Source organism: Lemur catta, chromosome X, assembly GCF_020740605.2.
Source record: "Lemur catta isolate mLemCat1 chromosome X, mLemCat1.pri, whole genome shotgun sequence".
Lineage (NCBI taxonomy): Eukaryota > Metazoa > Chordata > Mammalia > Primates > Lemuridae > Lemur > Lemur catta.
Genome location: NC_059155.1, coordinates 57966570 through 57994523, shown reverse-complemented (window position 1 = coordinate 57994523; position 27954 = coordinate 57966570). Strand labels below are relative to the sequence as shown.

Genomic DNA, 27954 nt, shown 5'->3' with positions numbered 1-27954 from the left:
CAATGTTTGTCATAAATCACGTGTACCTATATGTGGCTCAGTTTCTGTTTTTAATTACTGTACCTTTATAACAAGCCTTGACATCAGATACAGCAGATCCTCCCATCTTGTTCTTTTTCGAAGTATTTTGGCTTTTCTAGGGTTTCCTTTGTACATTGGTATACATTTTAGAATGAGTTTGTCAAATTCCACAGAAAAAATCTTTTGATGGCCGGGTGCAGTGGCTCACGCCTGTAATCCTAGTGTTCTGGGAGGCCAAGGCGAGTGGATCATTTGAGCTCAGGAGTTCAAGACCAGCCTGAGTAAGAGTAAGACCCCCCCATCTCTACTAAAAATAGAAAGAAAATTAGCTGGACAACTAAAAATATATATAGAAAAAATTAGCCGGGCATGGTGGGGCATTCCTGTAGTCCCAGCTACTCAGAGGCTGAGGCAGAAGGATTGCTTGAGCCCAGGAGTTTTTGAGGTTGCTGTGAGCTAGGCTGATGCCACGGCACTCTAGCCCCAGCAACAGAGCAAGACTCTGTCTCAAAAAAAAAAAAAAAAAAGAAAGAAAGAAAGAAAGAAAAGGAAAGAAAAAATCTTTTGAGATTTTGTTTGGGATTGCATTGGATCTTTAAGTCACTTTGGGAAGAAATGACATCTTCACGACATTGACTATTTCAATCAGTACACTGTTATATATTTCTCCATTTACTTACTCCTCATTAATATTTGGTAATATTTTATCAGTTTTTTCCTTGGAGATATTGCACATATGTTAGGCTTTTCCTATGTACTTCAAAATTCAGGTACTATTGGAAAATGACATCATTTTTCTTATTTTAGTTTCTGACTGTTTAGTGCAGGTATATATTTGGTAAACATTTAATCAGTGCCTTTTCTGTTGCCAGGCACTGGCCCACAAACATCCCATTTGTGCCCTGCTCACCCTCCCACCCGACCCTGTTATTGCTCCGCCCTCTGACCTTAATCTCTCCAAAGCTGGGGGAAGGGAGGGGGGCTGTGTACAGATGGCCCTTCAATCTCCAAAGGAGGATGTCGGAATCTGAAGGCAAGAAAGGTGAGAACAGCCTTCCACCCTTGTAGACCCTTGGAGCAAGCCTGGGCTCTGCTCTCCGCTCAGCCCCTCTGACCCACCCACTGTCCACCCGGATCCTGGTCTCTGGGGGACCAGAATCACATCACCCTATTTCTATCCCAGCGAGCTGCAAACATGGCCTCTCCGCCACCTGAGCCATTGATGCTCCTCCACCTGACCCAGACACTGCCCCTCATGGCTTCCTAGCCCCATCCATGGCCTTAGTTCCCAAGGAAAACCCAACCTCAATCCTGGCCCTGACCCCAATCCTAGTGCCCACCCCAACCCTATGTCCAAACCCAGCCCCAACCTGGATCCTAACACAAATACTACCAAACAGAAGGCAAACCCCTGTTACAGTCCAAATCCCAACCTGGATACAGACCTTACCGTGAGCTCTAAAGTCACCTAACCTCAACCTCAACCCCAGGATGTCAATACTGTTAGTGAGTGTGCTCTCTGACTTTCCAGAAAGTGCGCAGACTCTTTTAAAAAACAATATATATATGTATGTATATATATAGAAAGAACACACACTTGATATAGGTAGTAAGCTGGGAGGGCTCTGTAATCAGGCTGCCTGGGTTTGACTTCTAATTCATCCACTTCATCAAGTCACTTAACCTTTTTGCTTCAATTTTCTCATCTGCAAAATAGGAATAATACTATGTGCCAGGCATTCTTTTGAATGCTGAACTCATTGAATCTTCACAACACCCCTATAATTTAGGTAATCTTATTGTCATCCTCATTATACAGACAAGGAAATTGAGGCTGAAAGAGATTACCTAATTTCCCCAAGGCAACACACAGCTGCCAAGTGGTAGAGTCAGGATTTAAACATAACTTGTTTCCTGCAAAACTGGGGATCTTACCTAGGCCAATCTATTGCTCCTCCAAGACTGAAATAAGACCATGGGAAAGGGGATGGCCTTAACTGAAAATCCCAGTGCAAAACCCAAATCCCACTCAAAACTCAACTTCAGCCCTAACCTTGATCCTAATTCTAATCCCAACTCATTTAAATATGCAGCCCTAACCCTAAATCAGATTTCAACCACACTCCACTCCTACCTATATTTAAACCCAACCCAAAATCCACCACTCAGATTTAACCTTAAATTTGCCCACCCCATGGCGATTTAAACTCTACCCCCAAGCCTAACACCAAACCCTACTTCACTTGGAAATGTAATCTCACCATCAGTCCCCCATAAACTCTCACTCTCCCCCCGATCTTAATTCCAACACCAACTCTTACCCCCAATCCTTAATCCAGATACCCCCAACTCTCCCTAATTTTACATGCTCTTCTCTCCTTCCTTCAAAGAGAGGGATGGGATCAGGTAGGAAGCAGCCATGATTGCCCTAATATCCTGTCCCTCCCTGACTTGGTTTCTCCACACAGACACCACACCAGAGCCCAGTCCAGCCAATGGAGCAGGCCCTGGTCCCGAATGGGGGCTGTGCCCGGGGCCCCCAGCCGTGGAGGGTGAAAGCAGTGGGGCATCGGGCCCAGGGACCCCTAGGCGAAGAACCCAGCACAACAAGCACAAGGTGGTGGCAGTGGCCAGTGCCCAGCGGTCACCTCGGGCACTCTTCTGCCTTACCCTGGCCAATCCTCTACGGCGGTCCTGCATCAGCATCGTGGAGTGGAAGCATCCTGAAAGACCAGGGGCAGGGTTCAGGGATAAAGGTCATCAGGGCACCAAGAGCCAAGGATTGATTGGGTCAGTACTAGAATGGAGGCAGGCTGAGGTCACCAGGGATCAAGGGCCAAGAACTGGATTAGAGGGGGAGTTCCAAAAGCCAAAAGTCACTAGGGGGTCAAGAGTCAAACACTGAATCACAGCAAGAGTTGGGATGGTTAGGGTATCCAGGGGGTCAAAGTCAAGGCTTTGGTTAGGGCAGGAGCTGAGAATGTCAGAACCTGTCACCTTGAAGTCAAGGGCCAGCAATGGATGGGGAGGTTCCAACAGGAGTGTGGGAGTTCCGGTCACTCTGCCTGGGTCCTTGACTGTGTCCACCTGAGGCCCTTTGACATCCTCATCCTGCTGACCATCTTTGCCAACTGCGTGGCTTTGGGGGTCTACATCCCCTTCCCTGAGGACGACTCCAACACTGCCAACCACAACCTGGTAAGGCCTCCTCCATCCCACCCCACCCTGTCCCCAGCCAGATACAGCCCCAGTAGAGCCATACCTCAAGGCGTCCAGCCAGACTCCACCCCTCTCTGACCCAGATGGCCCATCCCTGCCCAGCCCCACACTTGGTCCCTGCTATGCTCCGCCTTCCTCCCACCTACCCCTGCCCTGTCAAACCCTGCCCTGAAGTAACTCCCAGACTTCCCGCCCCGCCCCCGACCCCGCCCCCAGGAGCAGGTGGAGTACGTATTCCTGGTGATTTTCACTGTGGAAACGGTTCTCAAGATCGTGGCCTACGGGCTGGTGCTGCACCCCAGCGCCTACATCCGCAATGGCTGGAACCTACTAGATTTCATCATCGTCGTGGTCGGGTGCGCATCTGTGGGGTACACCCCACCCTAGTTTGCCTTCCTACCCCAGGCATGCTGAATTCCGGGCTCAGGGAATCAAGTGCTTCCGACCTCCCTCCCGCCCCACGCCCGGTTCGGCAGCCAGAATCAGAATATGAACATATTTAAAATCCATTTGCATTTCCAGTTACAGGGACTTGTGCTCTGAGAAGGGGGGAGGATGTCCCAATACCTAACTCCTGCCTCCCTGCTTCGTGCCTCTCCCATCAGGCTATTCAGTGTGCTACTGGAGCAGGGCCCTGGACGGCCTGGCGACGCCCCTCATACTGGGGGCAAGCCGGGGGGCTTCGACGTGAAGGCATTGAGGGCGTTTCGGGTGCTGCGGCCACTGAGGCTGGTGTCTGGGGTCCCGAGTGAGTGGCATGGTCCCTGGGGTTTGAGGTGGGGGTGGGTGGGGCTGAACTGACCCCTCCCCTATTTCACCTGCTCCTCCCTCCCGCAGGCTTGCACATAGTGCTCAATTCCATCATGAAGGCGCTGGTGCCGCTGCTGCACATCGCACTGCTAGTGCTCTTCGTCATCATCATTTATGCCATCATCGGACTCGAGCTGTTCCTCGGACGCATGCACAAGACGTGCTACTTCCTGGGATCTGGTCAGCCAGCCCGCCCCTCCTGGGCAGGACACACCCCCTCTGCTGGCTCCAAGTTCCCCTCCTGTTGTCAAGGAAACCCACTCAAATTCACAAGACTCTGCCCCTGGGCTTAGGCTCCACCCCAAGATAACCAAGTCCCACCCCTATATTCTAGGACTCCGCCCTAAGTCCCGGACTACAAACCCTCGCTAATAGCTCCCGCCCCTATCACAAGACTGCACCTAAAGGACTTAATAAGACTCCATCCTCCACGACTGGCCCCATATACTCAGGTCCTTCATCCTACTTCCCAGATCCAGTTGGTGGGACTCACAGCTTCCCGGTGGTTCAGAATATGGGCCTTGCTGGGTTTGGCCATAGAGGTGGGGCGAGGGGTTGCCTTGGAAAAATCTAGAACCCTGAGTCGAACTTCCTAGGTGGGCGGGGCTCCAGGATGGCAGCGACTGCGGGTGGGCCTGCTTCCAAGCCCCGAGCTCCAGTCTTCCCGCAGACGTGGAGGCGGAGGAGGACCCGTCGCCCTGTGCGTCATCGGGATCCGGGCGTGCGTGTACGCTGAACCAGACTGAGTGCCGCGGGCGCTGGCCAGGGCCCAATGGCGGCATCACCAACTTCGACAACTTCTTCTTCGCAATGCTGACGGTCTTCCAGTGCGTCACCATGGAAGGATGGACCGACGTGCTCTATTGGGTGAGGTGGATGCTGGCACACAGCTAGGAGGCTGCACCTGCCCTTCCTCCCCAACACTCAGGCGGAAGTGTCTGCTTACCCTGAGGGATGAATACCCTGTCTCTCCCCAGATGCAGGATGCCATGGGATATGAGCTGCCCTGGGTGTACTTCGTAAGCCTCGTCATCTTTGGGTCCTTCTTCGTCCTCAATCTTGTGCTTGGCGTCCTGAGTGGGTGAGGAGCCTAGACACTCCCCTTTCCTCCTGAAACCCCTCCCCCTTTTTGTGCCTGCCAAACTCGTAGGCATCCTTCAAAACCCATCTGAAATACCCTTTCATTCAATCATTCAATCATGAGCATCTTAGTAGGCACTGTTTTAGGAATGGAACGAGACAAAAATCCCTGCCTTCCCGGATATTACATTCTGATAGGGAGAGACAGACAATAGCATTATACACAATAAAGTGTGTGTGAGATATATATGTATATGTACACACATACATGTAGTGTTTTATGTGGAATATATACTATTGAAAGGAAGGAAAGATAAAAGGAATGGGGATATCTTGCGATTGTAAATAGGGACATAAAGACAGACTTTCTTGAGAAGGTGTTATTTGAGTAAAAACGTGAAATAGATAAGGGAGTGGGCCATGTAGGTATCTGAGGGAAGAGCATTCCAAGCAACGGGAACATCCAGTGCAAAGGCTCTGAGGCTAGAATGTGCTTGGCATGTTCAAAGAACAGCTAGGAGGCTAGCATAGCTGGAATGATGAAGGCAAGGGGACCAGCGTGATTCCCTCAGCTAGTCCTCTGTCCTCCTCCCTCAGAGAGTTCTCCAAGGAGAGGGAGAAAGCAAAAGCTCGAGGGGACTTCCAGAAGCTGCGGGAGAAGCAGCAGCTGGAAGAGGACCTGCAGGGCTACCTGGACTGGATCACACAGGCTGAGGAGCTGGATATGGAGGACCCCTCAGCAGATGGCAACTTGGGTTCTATGGCTGAAGAGGGCCGGGCTGGCCATCGTAGGCAACTCCAATCTGGCCCATTCCCTGCATGCCTTAGATGTGGTCTGCCCTCCTGAGACCCCACCCCAACCTGCAACAACTCCAGGCCCAGCCACCAGTTATGGCTCAGGGCATAGAACCGAGACCCAGCCTCAGATACAAAGACTCCAAATAGCACCCCTACCCTAGACATGGTCCTAACCCTGCCCCCAGGCTGTCTTCCTCAGCTGTCCTCTCTCTCCCTGCAGGGCCACAGCTGGCTGAGCTGACCAATAGGAGGCGTGGACGTCTGCGCTGGTTCAGCCACTCTACTCGTTCCACACACTCCACCAGCAGCCATGGTGGGGGTCCAGCCAGGCAGCAGGGGGAGGGGGGGCCAGCAGGGGGGTGGGTAGGCAGAGGTGAAAGCCAATATGGGACCCTGAGGTCTTCAGGTCCTGACCTCTATCCCCACCCTGCCCACAGCCAGCCTCCCAGCCAGTGACACCGGTTCGACGGCAGAGACCCCAGGCGATGAGGATGAGGAGGAAGGGGCTCTGGCCAGCTGTACACGCTGCCTGTGAGGGCCCCAGCCCTTGATCCCGACCCAGCCCGGAACCCAGTCCAGACCCTGACCCCAATCCTTACTTTGGCCTCAACTCTTGACCTCCAGCCCCAGCCACTGACTTCCCTCTGCCCCCCATGACGCCCATCTCCCATCCCCCTCTTTTCCAGAAACAAGATCATGAAAACCAGGGTCTGGTGAGTTGGGAAAGTTATGTGACTTCCTTGGCCCTATGATTTTGAGACCCCCACCTTCAAGCCCTCCATGACTTCTGGGCTCCCCCACCTGAGCCCCCCAGGGCAGGCTTAGGTAGGCGATCTCAGTCGGTGGGCTCCCCTTCCCCTCAGCCGCCACCTCCGCCGAGCCAACCGGGGCCTTCGGGCTCGCTGCCGTCGGGCTGTGAAGTCCAATGCTTGCTACTGGGCCATACTGCTGCTCGTCTTCCTCAACACACTGACCATCGCCTCGGAGCACCATGGGCAGCCTGTATGGCTCACCCAGATCCAGGGTGCGCCCCCAGCCCCTATTCCCTTGTCCCCAGAAGCTCAAATCCAGGGGCTGTAGGGTGCCTCAGTTCCCCAGACACTGCCTTCCCACCCGGATCAATGCAGAACCCTTAGCCTGTCCCATCCCACCTTGTAGCTTATACTTAGGTAGCGCCTGCTGTGTGCATCAGGTTCTGTCCTCAGCGCTTTCCATGTGCTAACTCAATCTCTTCACCACAGCCTTGTGTGAATTACACAGTAAGGCACAGAGCACTGAGTGCCAAGGCATTGAGGGGTTAAGTGACTAATCCCAGGACTCAGCTAGTGAGTGGCAGAGACAGAATTAAAACCCAGGCAGCCTGGCTCCAGAATTCAGGCTTTTAACACCACACTGCCTGGACAGGTTCTCCCCATCTACACAATGGAGATAATGGTAGTATCCACTTCATGGTGTGGTTAAGAGTTAAAATGAGTTAAAGTGAAAAGTGCTGAGAACAGTGCATGGCCCACATAAAGCTAACACTTTGTAAGTGTTAGGTCTTCCTATTTATTATTCATCATAATCTCAGCCCCAACCTGAGCACTGAGCACACTTCTAGTCCCAACCCCCAAACCAGCCCTAGTTCCAACTAAACCCTAGACTCCAACTCAATCCATGAATTGGAGTCTTCCTGGACTCATACAAGGTGGCTCTGGCCCCCACCCAACTCTGCCCCTCACCCCAGCTCCAGGCCTCTCAAAATCTCACCCACTGTGACTTACAAACTAACCCTGATCCCTAAACCTAACCCCACCCACAGCCAGCACCTTGCCTGATGCCAGCTACCCAGATCACCCATGGCCCCTACCTCCCCACATGTCACTGCAGAAACTGGCCAGCCCTGTCACCCCCTCCCCTGTCTCCACAGAATACGCCAACAAAGTGTTGCTCTGCCTGTTCACGGTGGAGATGCTTCTCAAGTTGTATGGTCTGGGCCCCTCTGTCTATGTCTCCTCCTTCTTCAACCGCTTTGACTGCTTCGTGGTCTGTGGGGGCATTCTAGAGACCACCTTGGTGGAGGTGGGTGCCATGCAGCCCTTGGGCATCTCAGTGCTCCGATGTGTGCGCCTCCTCAGGATCTTTAAGGTCACCAGGTGTGTGAGGGGGGAGACTGGGGCCCTAAACACAGCCCCAACAGCCTCCACCCCAGCTCCAATAACTTCATCTGCATCACCATTCATTTAGCAGACATCCACTGAGTGCCTGCTGCATGCCAGGCACCCTTCCAGGCCCTAGGGAAACACCAGACATCAAAGCAAACACAAGTTCCTCCCTTCATGGAGATTAGAGTCCATTTGGGAGAGCATATACTCCATTTCCATCCCCTTCCTCAACCTCCACTCCTGCTGTAACATTATCCCCAAGTCCATCACTTATCTCAATTCCATACTCATCACCAAGTCAAACCCCATCCCCAACTCCCAACCATAACACCATCTCTAACCCCAATCCCCAACCACACATCATCCATGAGCCCATTTACAACCCCAACACCCATTCCCAAGCCCAAACCCCATCTCCCACCTTATCCCCAACTCCCAGCCCCTTCCCATCACTCACCACCAACTATGACACCATCCTCAATCCTCAAACATGGCCCCCACATTCCTCACCCCAGTCATCACCCTATCTCCAAGTTCAGCTCCATGTCCATCCCCAGCCCCAATCTCATCCCCATCCCCTCCTCTGTCCCAACTCTTAACCACAACCTTATGCCCAACTCCATCTCCAACCCCAAACACACCACAACCCCACCCCAACCCCAGCCCAGTCCCAACCTGAAACTCGATTCTAGCTTTACCAACTTCCATCTAAACCTCCATCCTGACCTCATCTCCCATTACACTCCTAACACCAACCTAACCTCACCCTCAACTTTCCCCTACTTCTCACTCTCATCTCACCCAACTCCAAAATCACTTCCAACCCTGACACCAAAGCCTATTTGAACCCAGGCTGACTCAGTGCATCCCAAGCTGGAGCCCTGCCCTGGCTCCTGACTCTCCAGTGAACAGGACATCAACCCTGCCCCTCCCATCTCTGCTGCAGACACTGGGCGTCTCTGAGCAATCTGGTGGCATCTCTGCTCAATTCAATGAAATCCATAGCATCCTTGCTGCTTCTCCTCTTCCTCTTTATCATCATCTTCTCCCTGCTTGGCATGCAGCTGTTTGGGGGCAAGTTCAACTTTGACCAGACCCACACCAAGCGAAGCACCTTTGACACCTTCCCCCAGGCCCTCCTCACTGTCTTTCAGGTGGGGCCTGGAGACCCTGGGATGGGTGGGTCAGGGGTAACCTGGAGTTGGAGGGGTCCCAAGAGCTTCACAGTGACTCCCGCCCCCAGATCCTGACAGGCGAGGACTGGAATGTGGTCATGTATGATGGTATCATGGCCTATGGTGGCCCCTTCTTCCCAGGGATGTTGGTGTGCATCTATTTCATTATTCTCTTCATCTGTGGCAACTGTATCCTTGGTCCCTTGAGGGTCTGGATGGTGGTGGGGTGGGAGGTGGCTACAAGGACCTGGGCGGTCCGCAGGCAGGTTGCCTCTCCATCTTTGCAACCTAAGCTCACCCCAGACATCCTGTTGAACGTGTTTCTTGCCATTGCTGTGGACAACCTGGCCAGTGGAGATGCCGGCACTGCCAAGGACAAGGGCAGGTGAGGTCTGGCTCCACCCCCAAAACAGTATTTCCCTGGGATCCCTGACTGGGACTCCCCCCACTTCCCACACCACCAGAGATGCCTCCAGTCACCCTGCTGATCTCCACCTCCAGATACAACCTGCCAGTCCTCATTCATTCAACGTGCATCTATTGAGCTCCTACTTTGTGCCAGGTCCCGTTCTAGACACTGAGGAGACATCAAGGGTCAAGGCAGATAGAGTCCTTGCCTTCGTGGAGCTGACATTCTAGTTGAGGAAGGCAAGCAAAACACAAAAGTATGAACATATAATACAATTTCAGTACATGTTAATAATATGTAATGAAGAGAATGAAAGCAGGATGAAAGGATACTGAAAAATGAAGATTGCTATTTTGGTTAGGGTAGTCAAGGAAAGTCTCTATGACAAAATGACATTTGACTGGAGACCTGAACGAAGTGAGGGAGTGAGCCATGCAAATATCTGGGGGAAGAGTATTCAAGGCAGGGGAGCAGCAAGTGCAAAGGTCCTGAGGTGGTAATGGTCTCAGCACTTTCAAAAAAACACCAGTGAGGCTGGAATGAAGTGAACGAGGATGAGAATGGTAGGGGGTGAGGGCACATGGGTGGGGGGTATAGGGAGCCAGATTGAGGTCATTCTGGGCCAGGGTGAGGACTGCAGATTTTGCCCTGAGTTGTAGAGCCATGGGAGGGTTGAGAGCAGAGGAGGGATGTGCCAGACAAGATTGAACAGGCTCCCTCTGGCTGCTATGAGAACAAACTGTGAGGGTGAGGGAGGAAGCAGAGGGGTTCTTTGGGACCCAAGAAAGGTCTGTTCTAACTGCAGAGACCCCCAGCCTGGCCCATCTGCTGCAACCCGCAGCAGTCACCCCCTATGTCCTCTCACAGGGAGAAGAGCAGTGAGAAAGATGTCCCACAGGAGAATGGGGTGCTGGTGAGTTCGAAGCCTGGGCACTGTCTATACCTCCTGCTCCCACCCATACCTGTCCACATGTGTGTCTTTAACTTCCATCCTCTGCCTATTGATTCCCTCATTATTGCATCCCTTCTATGCCTCCCTTTTGTCCACCCACCCCCTGATGTCTGCCCCACCACCGATGACCCCCATCTTCCTATCCCCAGGTGCCTGGTGGGGAGAAAGAGGAAGAGGAGGGTACAAGGAGTGAAGCAGCAGGCAAGTGGGCAGGGCTAGGTGGAGGAGGTGTGGCACCTTGGGGACAGAGCCCAGGCAGACAGCTCCTGACCCCTGAGACCCTCCTTTCTAGGGAGCAGCTTTTTCCTAAGATCATCCCAAAAATAACAAGCTTGGCGTGTGGCCACGAACATTTGGGAATATTGAGGTTAAAGACGAGAAACACGTTTTGTTTTACTGCAGAACTTCTCAGATCATTTATTATAAAATAGTATGTATATACAACATTCATTCAACACTCATTTACTGAGCTCCTACTGTGGCCCAGGCACTGTTCTAAGTGCCGGGGACACACCAATGAAGAAAACAGACTAAAATACCTTTCCTGGGGAGCTGACATTCTAGCAGGGAAGTGGGAAGAATTTGCCATGTGACAAGCACTATTCTCAGTGCTTTACATCAATTTTCTCAATTACTTTTCTCTTTTGCCCTTTTCCTGGTGCCAGGCGTGGAGGAGGAGGAGGAGGAGGAGGAGGAGGAGGAGGAAGAGGAAGAGGAGGAAGGGGGTGCAGGGCATGTGGAACTCCTGCAGGAAGTTGTACCCAAGGAGAAGGTGGTGCCCATCCCTGAGGGCAGCGCCTTCTTCTGCCTCAGCCAGACCAACCCGTGAGTGCTGGGGGGCGGGGGCACAGGGGGCGCTGAGGCAGATGGGGGGTGTGGAGCAGCGGAGCCAGGGCCTAGCGAGCACAGGGCCTGTTGCAACAGGGCCAGAGCTGTGTCCCTTGAGTTCCCTCCGATGAACTCTGTGGTCCTGGGTTCTGACTTCAGCCTCTGCCTCTCCCCAGACTGAGGAAGGCCTGCCACACCCTCATCCACCACCACATCTTCACCAACCTCATCCTGGTGTTCATCATCCTCAGCAGTGTGTCCCTGGCTGCTGAGGACCCCATCCGGGCCCACTCCTTCCGAAACCACGTGAGCCCTTGCCTGGGAGCTAGGGGCTGGGAGGGAACACTCCCACAGGCGTCCTAGTGGCACAAGCTGGGGCAGGGTAGAGACAGGGAGTAGAGCTCCAGGTGGGCCAAGAGAGGCTCAGTAACGGCAGAGACTACAGTGCCAGCCCTTACCGCATGTGCAGCACACGAAGGAGTGCTGGGGGGCAGATCAGCATCTGACCGAGGAGGAAGCTGAGCTCAGAGAGATTAAGCAGGCCGAGGGCTCCCATGGAGCTGGGTAGAGGCAGAAGAGTACAAATTTGAGCCCTAGTCTTTCTGATGGCCAAGCCTTTTGGCTTGTGCAGAAGTCCTTGATGATGGTGAGAAGTGAGGGCAGGGAGAGGAGAAGGAGGGAGGGAAGAAGAGAGGGAGGGAGGGACAGCAAAATGCACATGGAGAGGTACACATGCACTTGCACACATGCACACACCTAGGATCCCCTTCAGTCATGACTCAGTGGCTTCCCCTCTTTCTCACCCCCCAGATTCTGGGCTACTTCGATTATGCCTTTACCTCCATTTTCACTGTGGAGATTCTACTAAAGGTGACTAATGGGCCCCCAACCATACCCTCAGTTGCCCCAGCACACTCCCCACCCACCCCTACAGCCCACCTCTCTGGTCCCCATCCCCTCCCCACCCCACCATCCGCAGGTCTAGAGTCTAGCCTGACATCCTCCTGTCCCCAGATGACAGTGTTCGGGGCCTTCCTGCACCGCGGCTCCTTCTGCCGCAGCTGGTTCAACCTGTTGGATCTGCTGGTGGTCAGCGTGTCCCTCATCTCCTTCGGCATCCAGTGAGTGACACACCCACCCATCCACCCCATTCCACCGACAACTGGGGCCCCGGCCCAGGCCAACACCTGAGGACTGCACCCTCCCCAGCTCCAGCGCAATCTCAGTGGTGAAGATTCTGCGAGTACTCCGAGTACTGCGGCCCCTCCGAGCCATCAACAGGGCCAAGGGACTCAAGGTAACCCCACTGCCCCAAACCCACAGGGCACAGGCCCTGCCCTGCCTCTGGGGTCAGGATCACTGATCAAACTGACCATTTGCACTGATGCATGACCACACTGCCTGGACACCACATGTAAACACATGCCCCTGACCACTGGCCATGTGGCCTGACCCATGTTCCTTGCAAGTGACCATATGCTCCTTACCAGTGGCCACATTTCTCTGATCCAGGTCCCTGAAATATCCCTCCCTGGCAAGCCCTTATTCCTGGGTGGTGCCCAGGTCCCTGGTCCATATCACTGCCTCTTGACCATACGTCCCTAACCACACATCCTAATCCATGACCACATGTCCCCGGCCCAAGTCCTTGAGCTCCATCCATGACCAGAATCCTTGCTCGGTGGCCACCAAGGCCTGCAGTGTCCATTAGCCATATGCATGGGTGCCCACAGCACGTGGTGCAGTGTGTGTTCGTGGCCATCCGGACCATTGGGAACATCATGATTGTCACCACACTCCTGCAGTTCATGTTCGCCTGCATCGGTGTGCAGCTCTTCAAGGTGGGGAAACACTGCAGGAAATCCCGGCGGGGGTCTGCATGGGGAGGGGGGGTGAAGAGTGAACTTGCTTGACAGATGTCCTCCCTACAGGGGAAATTCTACAGTTGCACTGACGAGGCCAAACACACCCCACAAGAATGCAAGTGAGTGCCTGAGACCCTGCCCTCCACAGAGCTCAGGACCCCTCCCAAAGGCTGTAGAACCCCCTAGATCTCACCAAGGCCCCAAGATATACCCCAAGAACTCTCCCAAGAACTGCAGAGGGCCTCAGATCTCAACAAGACCTCAGAGGTCCCCCAAACCCCTCTCCACATTTCCCAGAGTTACCTACATTCCACTCCATACCCCCAGCAATCCCTGCACCCTCCTCCAAGTCCCTGGATTCCACCTTGAGACTGTAGAGTGCAGCAGTTTAAAGCATGGGCTGTGAAGTCAGACATGCCTGGTTCCGATCCACTGCATGAGACTTGGATACATTTCTTACCCTTACTGAGTCCCGTTTCACTCAAGTGAAAAATGGGGATAAACAATGCCTATCGGCCGGGCGCGGTGGCTCACGCCTGTAATCCTAGCACTCTGGGAGGCCGAGGCAGGCGGATCGTTTGAGCTCAGGAGTTCGAGACCAGCCTGAGCAAGAGCGAGACCCCGTCTCTACTAAAAATAGAAAGAAATTATCTGGCCAACTAAAAATATATATAGAAAAATTAGCCAGGCATGGTGGCATATGCCTGTAGTCCCAGCTACTCGGGAGGCTGAGGCAGGAGGATCACTTGAGCCCAGGAGTCTGAGGTTGCTGTGAGCTAGGCTGACGCTATGGCACTCACTCTAGCCTGGGCAACAAAGTGAGATTCTGTCTCAAAAAAACAAAAACAAAAACAAAAAAAAAAAAACAATACCTATCTCATATGTTGTTGTGAGGAGTAAATGAGTTACTACATGGAAATGTATTAATACTATGTACAAGTACATTGTAAACGTACTACATGGGAAGCCTAGCTAGCACAGTACCTGGCATATAGTTAATGCTAATAAATGTTGGCTATTAATAGTATTACTTTTTCTTGGTTGGCGATGATGATGATGATATTGTGCCACCTATGTGCCAGACACTAGTCTCGTTTATTGACTTATTTAATCCTTGTGACAAGCCAGAAAATAGATTCTGTTATTCTCCTTATTTCATGGGGGGGGAACTGAAGCACAGAGGGGTTAAATATGCAAGGTCACCCAGCCAGGAAATGGAGGGGCAGGATTTTTTTTTTTTTTTTGAGACAGAATCTCACTCTGTTGCCCGGGCTAGAGTGAGTGCCATGACGTCAGCCTAGCTCACAGCAACCTCAAACTTCTGGGCTCGAGCAATCCTCCTGCCTCAGCCTCCCGAGTAGCTGGGACTACAGGCATGCACCACCATGCCCGGCTAATTTTTTCTATATATATTTTTAGTTGCCCATATAATTTCTTTCTATTTTTAGTAGAGACGGGGGTCTTGCTCTTGCTCAGGCTGGTCTCGAACTCCTGAGCTCAAACGATCCACCCGCCTCGGCCTCCCAGAGTGCTAGGATTACAGGCGTGAGCCACCGCGCTCAGCCAAGGGGCAGGATTTGAACCCTGGCTATCTAACTTCACCGCGATGCCCTGCTACCTCCACACTGGAGACCTCAGACCCCTTTCCCCAACTTCCCAGCTCCCCTCACCCACCGAGCCTGTCTGCAACATTCCTAGGGGCTCCTTCCTGGTCTACCCCGATGGCGATGTGTCACGGCCCCTGGTCCGGGAGCGGCTCTGGGTCAACAGTGATTTCAACTTTGACAATGTCCTTTCAGCCATGATGGCCCTGTTCACTGTCTCCACCTTCGAAGGCTGGCCTGCGTAAGGGGCAGGGCCCCAGGGATGGCAGGGGACTTGGCAGGGGTCACTGGGGGGTTGAGTTAGTATCTCCTGGGAGTGAGTGGGAGTGTAGCTTGGAGATGTGATGAAAGTCTCTCGAGACTGGATAGGGTTCCCTAGAGCCTGGTGGGTGTATCAGAGAACTTGGTGGAGAGGTTCCCAGAAGCGGGCTGGGGATTCTTTGGGCACTTAGGTAAGGGGTCTCCAGGAATTGGGTAGAGATCTCTGAGGGACCAGGTGGAAGTCCAGAGAGGACTGGGTACGGTTTAGAGGGGACTGGGAGAGGTCTCTGAGGAGATGGCATGGGGGACTCAGGGGTTTCCAGAGAGCTGCGCGGGTCTTTGGGGGGTACTAGTTGGAGAGCTCTGGGGGATGGAGCAGGGGATTCAAGTTGACGGACTGAGGGATTTACAGATCTTTGGGGACTTATGGGGAAGTTCTGGAGAGCTGCATGAGGAGTCTCCAGGTGTTTGGAGAAGGGGATTTAGAGGTCTGTGGGAACTCAGGGGATTTCAAAGTCTTTGAAAGCCTGGAAGGAGATTCTCTGGAGGGCTGTAAGGGGGTCTCTGGATCTCTGCGGGGATGGGACAGAGCATTTGGGACTTTTTGAGGTCCTGGTAGGGGTTTCTTGAAGTATGTATGGAGGTCCCAGGTGATTAGGTCAGGAGATTTAGGGGTCTTTGGGGTGCCAGGCAGGAGATTCTGGGGCATCTGTGATAAGTGGTCTGGGAGCAGGTCTGAGTGGGCTAGGATATCCCTTCATCTGCCCCTACCTCCACCCCCCACTGGCTTCCACAGGCTGCTATACAAGGCCATTGATGCAAACGCAGAGGACAAGGGCCCCATCTATAATTACCACGTGGAGATCTCAGTGTTCTTCATTGTCTACATCATCATCATCGCATTCTTCATGATGAACATCTTCGTAGGCTTCGTCATCATTACCTTCCGTGCCCAGGGAGAGCAGGAGTACCAAAACTGTGAGCTGGACAAGAACCAGGTGACCTCTGATCCCTGACCCCCTACCCATGGCCACCAACCCCTCCCGCCTCACCTCAGGACTCCACTGCTCACTCATGCCCTGCACTGTTACACAGCGCCAGTGTGTGGAGTATGCCCTCAAGGCCCAACCACTCCGCCGCTACATCCCCAAGAACCCTCATCAGTATCGCGTGTGGGCCACTGTGAACTCTGCTGCCTTCGAGTACCTCATGTTCCTGCTCATCCTGCTCAACACAGTTGCCCTAGCCATGCAGGTCAGAGCACCCAACCCTGCCCCCTTCCAGACATCTGACCCTCTTCTCTCCACATGATCCCTTAGGAACAATTAGGAACACTCCAAGCTGCCAGTAACAAAACCCCCCAATTGACAGAGACTTAAGCTATAAAGACATTTGCCAGATTTCTTCAAATTTAAGACCAATAATTATAAATTGCATCCTAATTTCAGAGATGTAAGAATGTGAAAAAAAATCATACAGGAGAGGCAAGGTTCTGAACTTAAAAAAAGAATGTGGAAAAAAAAATGGCCAGTGTAAGTTGCCATGGATTATAAAATGCATGCCAATTTCAGAGATTCTAAAATGTAAAAAGATGTGCATCTTGGAATCAGTGAACTGTGGTAATTACCCCACATTATGAGAAGGGCAAAGGTAGGCTGTTTGCTCACTGCTCATCAGGGACCCAGGCTCCGTCTGTCTTTCTGCTTCACCATCTTTAGCAAGTTGGCTTTCATTCTCATGGTTGTTGCTTCGTGGTCACAAGATGGGTGCCACAGCTCCAGGCATCAAAATCACATTCAAGGCAGGAAAAGGAGGGAGAGTTGCACCAGGGGCCTTTCCTCATTTGAGCCTTTTATGGGAAAGCAAAATATTTTTCACAGAAGCTGCCAACCAACAGCTGACTTATGTTTATGTCTCAGTCTGAACTGGCCTTGCCTAGCTGCAAGGAAAGCTAGGAATCAGGAACCAGACTTTCCAGTATCCATAATGGGAGGCAGACAGTGCAAGAGATGTGGCCAACCCATAGTGCTACCACATGCCCAGACTCACCTCAGCCCAGGCCAGGGAATATTTGGTTGGGGGTGGGGGGTCTCTGCTTCAGGCTCTGTCCCCTCCTGATTCTCTCCCCCAGCACTATGAACAGACTGCTCCCTTCAACTACGCCATGGACATCCTCAACATGGTCTTCACTGGCCTCTTCACTATTGAGATGGTGCTCAAAATCATCGCTTTCAAACCCAAGGTGCCGCCCAGCCCTAGACCCACCCCCAGTAGGTGACTTCCTCGGGGGTGGAGCACATTGCAGAGCTCTCAGAGGGGCGGCAACCAGGGAGTCATGAGACTAGGGAGTGAGAGGGATCCGGGTGCAGGCCCATCGTGGGGTCCAAACCAGGCCCTGCCTCCCCAAAGTTTCTTACCACTACCAGCCCTGTACCCTGGCTTGCTAGTCTGGGGAAGACAGGACACTGCTTTCCTCCTGCCTACAGCATTACTTTACCGATGCCTGGAACACATTTGATGCTCTTATTGTGGTGGGCAGCGTAGTGGACATTGCCGTCACCGAAGTCAATGTGAGGACCGGCCTCTCTGCAAACTCACTCTCCCCCTACACCCCTTCCCCCACCTCTATCCCAGGGCTTCCACTCACATCCTCCCCACTCCCAGAGACTCATTCTAGCTCTAGCTCTTCTGAGTCCCTGTTGAGCTCAGCCAAAGTCCCCCTCTACCAGCTTCCTCATTCCATTTTGCAACCTATCCACTGGCTCTACCATCTGCTAAAATGCCTCTCCCGTTATTTCTGTTATCTCTTTCATTGTTTCTACATCCCCCTCCATTGGTTCCACTGCCTCCACTGATTCCTGCTTTGGCTCCATCATTCCTGACTACTGCATTGGCTCTGTTTCCTCCACCAACTCCATCGTCTCTGACACCGGCTCTTTTGTGGCTCTGTCATCACCACTGACTATACCATTGGCTCCATCGTCTCTTCCGTTGAATACTACGTGGTTCTGTCACTTTGACTGACAACGCTGCTGGTTCCATATCTCCATCACTGGCGTCTCCATTGGCTCCTCTGTCTGTTCTCTCATCTCCATCATTTCCTCCACTGGCTCCAATGTTTCTCCTCCTTTGCCTCCTTTACACTTTCCTTTCCCTTCCACACCATTACCACCTTTTTCTACAACCTTCTTGATCCATCGTCCCTGGCATGATGATCCTACCATCATCCCCTATATCTGCTCCACTTCTCCCCTTGCTCATTTGGGCCTGTGATCCTATCATCTCCCCTATCACCTCTGTCTTGGCCATATCTCCCTCCAGAATGGTGGCCACCTTGGTGAGGTAGGCCCCCCACACACAATGGGGACCCTCTGCTTCTTTTTCCACCCTCCCTTTCTTCCCAAGAGTCTTTAGAAATGCTCCTTGACCCCCCCCCCTGGGTCCTGAGTGTTGAGGGATTTGGGAGGGCCAAGGAATGAGACAGGGAGGTCACTGGGGCAAATGTGAACCAAGCATCCCTACTGCAACCCTAACCCCAGAGCTCTGAGGACAGCTCCCGCATTTCTATCACCTTCTTTCGCCTCTTCCGAGTCATGCGGCTGGTCAAGCTTCTCAGTAAGGGTGAAGGGATCCGCACTTTGCTCTGGACATTCATCAAGTCCTTCCAGGTAGCCCCCCACCCATCCATTTGACCACACCTCGCCCCTACCCCACACCTCTCATCCTGCCCTTTTAGCACCCCTGGAACTACATCTCCCAGCATGCCATACCCATTTCCAAATTTCCATTTCCAGTTTTCTCTCTTTTCTGGACTCTCAATTCTCATCATGCCTCTGGCCTCACTGACCTTACTCTATCCTATTTAATATGTCCACACTTGGGAGACATAATAGTCCTGGGCAATTTGAGGATGGACTACATCTCCCAGTAGGCCCAGGCCAAGGGGAGCAGTGCATTCTGGGGCTTATAGTTCTCTACCTGGACCTGAGCATCTATTCCCCTCCACCATTATAGGCCTTGCCCTATGTGGCTCTTCTCATCGCAATGATATTCTTCATCTATGCTGTCATTGGCATGCAGGCAAGTGGGGACCCTAGGGAGCCTCCCTCAGGCACCCCTCTGCTAGGGGGGATTGGGTACAAATGGCCTCCCAAAGTGGGGGTGGTGGGTAGAAAGACAGACAAGCTGGATGACCGTGGGTCAATTGACACATCTGTGAAATGGGATCAGCAGTGACCAACCCTGCTTATCAGGGTTGTGAAGATCCTTTAGGTATTAGGAAGTGTGAAATGGATGGAAACGTGTGGGGGCATGGGTTCACCCCACTGACACAGCCTCTATATGCCCACAGATGTTCGGCAAGGTGGCTCTTCAGGATGGCACACAGATCAACCGAAATAACAACTTTCAGACCTTTCCACAGGCTGTGCTACTTCTGTTCAGGTGACATCTACCCTCTCCCCTGCCACCTTGTTCCCCAGCATGCCCAGACTGTCTGAGCTATGGAAATAACAGGGCAGCATGGTGTCCCATATAGCCCAAGATCTTTTCTGGCTGTGATCTGAAAGGTCTTTTAGAATATTCTAGCCTCAGCCACTCATCCCCTTCTTAGGCCTCAGTGCCCCATCTGTAAGATATAAACATGACTGTCATCAACATGGCACACTAGTTGTTAAAATATTGAAATGTTGTCTGTGCCAGATGTAGCCCCTGGTGAGATGTGGGTCATCTCCTCACTCTCCCAGTCCCCCCCAACTCCACTTGCCATGACTTCATAGCCTCCCCTCCAGAATGCTACCCCTGTGTTACCCCCCAGGTGTGCTACCGGTGAGGCATGGCAGGAGATAATGCTTGCCAGCCTTCCCGGGAATCGATGTGACCCTGAGTCCGACTTCGGCCCGGGCGAGGAGTTTACCTGCGGCAGCAATTTTGCCATCGCCTATTTTATCAGCTTCTTCATGCTCTGTGCCTTCCTGGTGAGGACTGTTTCCCCACAACCACCACCACTGCCACAGGGGCTGGTCCTGAGGGGCCCAGGGATGACCAAATGAGGTGGGCAGCCCAGATCTTCAGAGTGGGTGAAAGGGCTGGCCTGACAAGATCAACCCAGAGACTCGTGACCCAGTGACCATATAAGCTTACCCCAGCCTCCCACAGACTCCCCACAGCACTGTCCTGCCCTTCGCCTAACACCCGCCCTGCTCACCGGCCCACAGATCATAAATCTCTTTGTGGCTGTGATCATGGACAACTTCGATTATCTAACCAGAGACTGGTCCATCCTGGGCCCCCATCACCTCGATGAATTCAAGAGGATCTGGTCTGAATATGACCCTGGGGCCAAGTATGCCCTCTAACCCCTTACCTGGCATCCTGGGGACAATGCAGTGCCCTCACAGTCCCGCAGCCCCAGAACCTCTGACTTCTGCATCCCGTTACCCCCTCAGTAGATATCTCAAGGTTTCCACTGCACCTGTCCTCTGCCCTCTGCTACTGCCTTCCAGTTCTTCTATGGCAGGCTCTGGGGTGTTGGTGGGGGGAGGTAGTGATGAGTCAGTGGGGCCTTGAGAAAGAGCTAGAGGGGGCATTGCCAATCCAGTGCTATCTCCCCACCTGCCCCAGGGGCCACATCAAGCACCTGGACGTGGTTGCCCTGCTGAGACGCATCCAGCCCCCCCTGGGATTCGGGAAGCTGTGCCCACACCGAGTGGCCTGCAAGGTCTGTGCACCTGGCCACCCCCCCAGGCCTCTGAGAGGGCTATTCACCACATGGCTGGGGTGGGCAGGGACTGCCTTGGGTGGGGAGGGGTGTTTGACCACATCCTCAAAGGTTTCTGCCCTGGGCATTCGTGCCTGAATACTTGGCATTTTCCCAGAGTGGGTTTCATGTCTCTGGTGTTCACAGAGACTTGTGGCAATGAACATGCCCCTCAACTCAGATGGGACGGTGACATTCAACGCCACTCTCTTTGCCCTGGTCCGGACATCCCTGAAGATCAAGACAGAAGGTGTGGGGGAGCGGTCAGGAGTGGAAGGGTCCCTGGGGAGGGCGCAAGGAGCAAGATCATCCAGTGAGGAGCCTCACTCATAGCTCTGAACCTCGAAATCGGTGACTTTGGCTTCTCCAGGCCTGTCTACCCCCTGTCCAATTGGGTGGTGTGCAGATGCGATATGAGCCTGTGAAGCCCCCTCCAACAGTGAGGGGGCAGCTGTGAAAGTTCTTCCTATTGGCTCATGCCCCACATCCTCCTCCAACGCAGGGAACCTGGAGCAGGCCAACCAGGAGCTGCGGATTGTCATCAAAAAGATCTGGAAGCGGATGAAGCAGAAGCTGCTAGATGAGGTCATCCCCCCACCAGACGGTGAGCTATTCCCGCCCCTGAGTGTCAGATGTTTGCTCTCCGCCAGGAAAGCAGCGCTGGCCTGGACGCCAGGGGGAGTCCATGCTGGTGGGTAGGAAGGCGGGGAAGGCAGAAGCCCCCTGTGTAACTTGCCTTCTTTCGCTGGCCCCCAGAGGAGGAGGTCACCGTGGGCAAATTCTACGCCACGTTTCTGATCCAGGACTATTTCCGCAAATTCCGGCGGAGGAAAGAAAAGGGGATGCTAGGGAACGAGGCCCCTTCAAGCACCTCCTCTGCCCTTCAGGTCTTGGGGGCGGCCTGGTGTGGGTGGGTATGCGAACCATGTGGCTGAGACTGACCTCCGTGTTGATCTCATGAAACCCATGTCACAGATGAGGAAACTGAGGCCTCAGGCCCCATAGGTGGTCGGGGTGGCTGAGGGACTCCTTCTCCCACCCACACCCCTGCATGGGAAACAGGCACATGGAGGGCTGCAGGCTTCCCTGTTTTCCCCATTTTTCCACCCCCACAGGCTGGTCTGAGGAGCCTGCAGAACTTGGGTCCTGAGATCCGGCAGGCTCTCACCTGTGACACAGAAGAGGAGGAAGAAGAGGGGCAGGAGGGAGAGGAGGAGGAAGATGAGAAGGGCTCAGAAACCAACAAAGTGAGGGCAGCAGGTTTTCTCTCCCCCAGGAACTCTTGACTGTAAAATACTCCCTCAAACCTCTGAGTGACTTTGACACTGCCTCTGGGGAAAGCCCCCCGAGAAGCCCCCTCTGCACCAGAAAAATATTTATTTGGTACCTGCCATTGGCTATTGGAGGGCAAGACCCAGAGTCAGCCCCTAGGGAGCTCAGGGACCAGTGGGGGAGATGCACTAAATGACCAAATGACTTAGCTATAATGCGGAGGCAACACTCAGTCCTGCGACTCTCCACAGGCCGTGATGGACTCCCAGCCCCCATCTCGTCGGGGTTCCAGGATTTCTGTGTCTCTGCCTCTCGGGGACAGACTCCCAGATTCACTCTCCCTTGGGCCCAGTGATGATGATGGGGGCGCTTCCAACCCCAGACAGCCCAGCCTGCCCCAGGCTGGATCCCATACCCACAGGTACTGTCCACCATTGGAGGGAAGATTGTGAGGGAAGGCAGGGACCAGACACCAGGTGGGGGTAATTCAGGAGGCATGGGAGGAGGGCCTAGAGGCCTTCGAGTGGAAATGTGGGAAGGATGGAGGTATTCCAAGGGCTCGAGTTAGGAATAGAGGATAATAAGAGATTCATATGAGAAAGACAACACAAAGGTTTAATGCAAAAAGTACATGATGTGGAACTGAAAGGGGTTAAGTTCAAATCCTGACTCTGCTGTTTGCTAAGTGACCTTAGACTAGCCACTTAGTTTCTATGCGCTTCAATTTCCTCACCTGTAAAAGGGGGATGATAATAGCCCTTCCTTGACGGAGACAGAGAAAGGATGAAACGAGGTCACGCATGTCCAGTGCTGAGATTTTACAGGCTCCTCCCCCAGCCCATGCACCCTGTTCTTGTGTTGAAGCTGCCTCTTGAACAGGCTCACTGACTTTTTTGAAACTTTAGGTCGTTCTAATGAGACAAACATCTATTAAAAGAAAGCCCATGTTCACTTTAAAATGATTAATGGTTAATTTTATGTTATGTGACTTTTCCCCGATAAAAACAATCGGAAATCCCAGTGTTTCTGTAGGGGCTGGGGCATGGGAGGAGGAGCCAGAGGCCCAAGGCCACATACTATGGGATCTGGTCTGCCTAATGTGCCTCGCCTTCCCCAGGAGAGGTTCCGGGGCTCTCATTTTCACCATCCCGGAGGAAGGAAGTTCTCAGCCCAAGGAAACCAAAGGGCAAGACAAGCAGGATGAGGAGGAGGAAGTCCCAGACCGGTACACTGGCCATGTCACATGGGATGAGCCCACGAGCTGGGGTTGGGAAGGACTGTTGGTGCCCCATCTCCCCGGCCCAGGACTGAGTTCACCCTGAGCCCACCCTCCCACACAGGCTCTCCTACGTAGATGAGCAGGCAGGGACTCCCCCACGCCCAGTCCTTTTGCCACCTCACAGAACCCAGAGATACGCGGAAGGGCACCATGCACCACGCCGCCGTCTGCTGCCCCCTACACCTGCAGGTGAGAGCAAGGATGGGCCCGAGGCCCCCCAGGGCACAGCAGGACAGAGAGGTGGGGAGGCACTAACTTTGCTCTCTGCCCCCACTACCCACCGCGCGCAGGTCGGAAGCCCTCCTTCACCATCCAGTGTCTGCAGCGGCAGGGCAGTTGTGAAGATTTACCCATCCCAGGCACCTATCATCGCGGACGAAACTCAGGGCCCAGCAGGGCTCAGGTGAGGTGGGGGAGGAGGTGCTAAGGTCTGGAGGGGTGGGTTCAGCCTAGGCTAAAATTCTCACACATGCTACATGCCAGGCCCTTCAGAAGAACGGGACATATGTGAATGCATGCACACATTCCTCACTGTACTTGTGAGGTAGGTACTATTATTATCCCCAGACAAGGAAACTGAAGCCAGATAGGTTTATCCAAGATCATACAGCTACTAAGTGGCAGGGCTGACATTTAAACCCAGGTCTTCTGTGCTCTTACATAAACTCAAGTCTGATTTCCACCCATTCAGTTTGACTCCAGTTGCATATGGGGGGAAGGCGGTAGGCACAGGAGTGAGTCCTAGACCCTCATACCCCACCTATCAATCCCTGCTCCTCTGATGTTTATTCTGGCTCAGGGTTCCTGGGCAACCCCTCCTCAGCGGGGTCGGCTCCTATACGCCCCACTGCTGTTGGTGGAGGAGGGTGCGGCGGGGGAGGGATACCTCGGCAAATCCAGCGGTCCACTGCGCACCTTCACCTGTCTGCACGTGCCTGGAACCCACTCGGACCCCAGCCATGGCAAGAGGGGCAGTGCTGACAGTTTGGTGGAGGCTGTGAGTTCGGAGGGATTATGGGCAAGAGGGGTGGGAGACAAAGGCAGGAGGTGGGAGCTGGGGCAGGAGGGAGAAGGGGTCCCCAGGCTCCATGTTGCGAATGTAGATATCCCTTTGCTCTGCCACCTCTGCTTACCACTGTCCCGCACTGACTTCCCTGCACACCCTCATGGGTGCATCATTTATCTACACTGGACCCTTTGTACACATTGTGCCCTCGGTCAACACTGACCCCCACTTGTGCCCCCAGGTGCTCATCTCCGAGGGCCTGGGCCTCTTTGCCCGAGACCCACGCTTTGTGGCCCTGGCCAAGCAGGAGATTGCAGATGCGTGTCGTCTGACGCTGGATGAAATGGACAGTGCCGCCAGTGACCTGCTGGCACAGGGGACCACCTCACTCTATAGTGATGAGGAGTCCATCCTCTCCCGCTTTGACGAGGAGGACCTGGGAGATGAGATGGCCTGCGTCCATGCCCTCTGAACTCCCACCCTGCCCCCACTGCTCAATCAACCTCCTGCCCTCCCCTCCCCAGCGGGAGACAGGCATGGACCGCATCCCTGGATTTTGGCATCTTCACATTGGGGGCCTGGGGCTGCCCAGGGGCCTTCATCCATCCTTTCCCTGTTCCAGCACTGAGCCACTGCCCACACACGGGTATTTCCAGAAACCAGGACAGCCAGGCCTGATTATTCAGCGTCAGGGAAGGAGGGAGGAGTAGGAGGAGGAGGAAGAGACAGCAGCCAAAAAAAGCTGGAGACAGAGTGGAGGTGGTGGAGGAGGGGGGCACTGGACGGAGATGGAGGAAAGAGGAGACAGAGGATGTGAGGGATGCTTGGATGAGGAGACGGGGGAAAGGCAGATGCCATAAGGGTCAGCAAGGTCAGACTGAGGAAGGACACATGGATGGGAAGGAAAGGATAAGGAAACCCAGAGGACAGTCCTGCCAGGAAAGGCCTGAAGGTTGGAATTGGCCTGGTATGTAATGTGTCTTAGGCAAAGGAGTCCTCTGATGGCATCAGGAATTTCAGGGAGGCTAAATTGGGATCACTTTGCCTCCCACCTCCCACCTTCTGCCTGAGAAAGAGAAGAAAACCTAAGTCCATTGGTAGAAGCATTGGTGACAGCAAAGGGTGGGGCTCCCAGCCCCAGGGAACTGACTCAGGGCCCACCTGGCTTTCCTGAGGCCACCTAAGAGTAACCCACTGTTCTCCCACACAGATCCAAGAGGTCCTCTTTCTGCATCTTGCCCAACCTTTAGTCGCCACCCAAACTTTGGGTTCTCATTCATTCAGTGAAGGCTTATCAGGCATTCATTGTGTGCCAGGCACTGATCTGGGTTTCCCTTGGGGCAAACTGATCTGGCTTAGACATGTGACAGGGCTATGCAAAATGAGAGTCAGCCCCACTGCAAAAGCATCAGAGCAGCATTGGGAGTGGTGTGGGATGGGGTCACCAATGGGGAGGGTCTGCCCTAGAGTCTCCTCCCAGCTCTCAGAGCAGGGGTGTCACATATGTATCATTTGTGCTAATCAGGCTAGGACTTAAATTTGGGGGAGCCAGAACTGGAGACTAGGACTGAGAACATAGAGTTACACTAGGCCTTGGAACAAAGGCTGGAAGTGATTGGGCTGGTGCATGGTGGGAACAGCAAGTCAGGGCAGGGCATAGACAGCAAAGGGAGACTGTTGAGGGATGAGCTGGGAGAAGCCACTCAAGGCCAGATCACATAGACCCTTGAATGCCAGGTCCCAAACTCTGGGATTTTTCCTATAAGTGGTGGGGAGTCATGGAAGGGATTTGAGTAGGGTAGTGACATAGTTAACTTTGCATTTTAAATAGATGCTCTGACTGCTGTGCTGAAAACAGAAGGGAGGGGGAAGAGACTGGAGATGCTAAAATTGGCAGGAACGATGGTCGCCTTAGCCAGGGAAGGTGGCAGAGGAGATGGTGAGAAGTGAGTGGATTCCAGAGATGTGTAGGAGGTAAAATGAACCACTTACTGGGCCCTGTGCTATGTGCATTACAGTGATTATCTTGTTTAATCAGTACAACAACCCTATCGGTACCATTTTAAACCATATTACATGTCCAAGGTCAAACAAGAATAAATATTAGAAGTGGGATTCAAATTTAAGCAGTTGGGCCAGGCACACTGGGTCACGCCTGTAATCTCAGCACTTTAGGAGGCCAAGGTGGGAGGACTGCTCAGTTGAGCCCAGGAGTTCAAGACCAGCCTGGGCAACATGGCAAGACCTCACCTCTACAAAAAATAAAATAAAAAATTTATCCAGGTGTGGTGGCACACTCCTTACATAGTCCCAGCTACTCAAGAGGCTGAAGCGGGTGGATCATGTGAGCCCCAGAGTTGGAGGCTGCAGTGAGCTATCATCACTCCACTGCACCCCAGCCTGGGAGACAGAGCAAGACCCTGTCTCAAAAAAATAAAAATAAAAATAAATTTAAAAAATACCAAATTTAGTCAGTTGAATATCAAAACTCTTAACCCCTCCTGTGTACTGCTTTCTCCAATAAATCAGCAACTGGGAAGTATTCTTTACATATTTGTGTGAATTTGTGTGTTTAAAAAATAGGTACACATTCAGCTGGTTCAAAGTTCAAAAGGCACAGAGAGGTATAAAGTGAAAGGTTTCACTCCCCTCTGGTAGCAAACAATGTTATCAGGTATCTCTTATAGACCTATGATGGTGTACTGATAAGGTAGCAGAGCAGCTAAGGAGTAACACGTGCTGGAGCCAGGCTTCCTGTGTTCATATCCTGGTTCCAGCACTTACCAGGGGAAAATTCCTCTCTGCACCTTAGTTTATTCAGCTATAAAATGAAGACAGTTGCTTTGAGGATCTAAATAAGTAATATATGTGAAGTTCTCTGAAGAGTGCTTGACAGAAAACAGCCACAATTTAAATGTTAGTTATTTTCTCTGTGATTATAATACAATCCTTCCCTTCTCTTTGTACATAATTCCCACACAGCTTGACATCTTGCATTTCTTAAGTAAATTTCTTGACAATCATTCCACAGCTCCATATTATCATAATGGCAGGTACATGGTATCAGAGTTTATTTAAACAGGCTACCAGTAATGAGTACTTGGGGAATGTCCACTTTTTCCTATTATAAACAGCCCTGTAGTGTACCATCTTATACATACATCTTTTAGCACGTGCATGAAATCTATCTGTAAGATAAATTCTTAGAAGTGTAAATGCTGAGCCAAACAGTATACAAATTTGTTATTTTGCTAGATTTTGCCTAATTGCCCTCTACAGATGTTATACCAATTAAACTTCCACCAGCAATTTATGAGAATTTTTCTGGCCAACCTACCAATATTTAACATTATCGAACTTTTTGATTCTCACCACCGTCAAAGATGAAAACCAGTATCTTAGCAGTTTTTATATGCATTTCTCTTAGTATGAGTGAGGTCGAGCATCTTAAATCCCAACAGTATATTACCCAC

The 27954-nt window shown here is 52.6% G+C and overlaps 1 protein-coding gene across 2 annotated transcripts; it reads left to right on the top strand.

Moving 5' to 3' along the window:
• Positions 1-1038: 1038 nt before the first annotated feature.
• CACNA1F (calcium voltage-gated channel subunit alpha1 F) lies at positions 1039-25024 on the top strand. 2 transcript variants are annotated; one of them, XM_045538794.1, is made up of 48 exons: positions 1039-1063; positions 2490-2739; positions 3114-3219; positions 3457-3596; positions 3846-3988; positions 4078-4230; positions 4721-4917; positions 5028-5131; positions 5728-5885; positions 6149-6241; positions 6366-6459; positions 6615-6641; positions 6792-6952; positions 7838-8063; positions 9019-9226; positions 9316-9436; positions 9551-9632; positions 10524-10569; positions 10758-10809; positions 11274-11433; positions 11613-11742; positions 12247-12306; positions 12451-12557; positions 12646-12733; positions 13170-13277; positions 13368-13420; positions 15000-15146; positions 15963-16164; positions 16262-16420; positions 17298-17408; positions 17653-17736; positions 18488-18508; positions 18706-18834; positions 19181-19246; positions 19518-19609; positions 19983-20142; positions 20383-20510; positions 20789-20885; positions 21072-21174; positions 21427-21528; positions 21681-21811; positions 22040-22171; positions 22448-22617; positions 23314-23421; positions 23537-23664; positions 23766-23878; positions 24275-24472; positions 24723-25024. In XM_045538794.1, the coding sequence occupies exons 1-48, from the start codon at positions 1039-1041 to the stop codon at positions 24951-24953; spliced, it is 5904 nt and encodes a 1967-aa protein (XP_045394750.1). In that variant the 3' UTR covers positions 24954-25024. The 2 variants fall into 2 exon arrangements, with proteins under 2 accessions (XP_045394750.1, XP_045394749.1); XM_045538793.1 differs by having other exon boundaries at positions 5728-5918.
• Positions 25025-27954: the final 2930 nt, after the last annotated feature.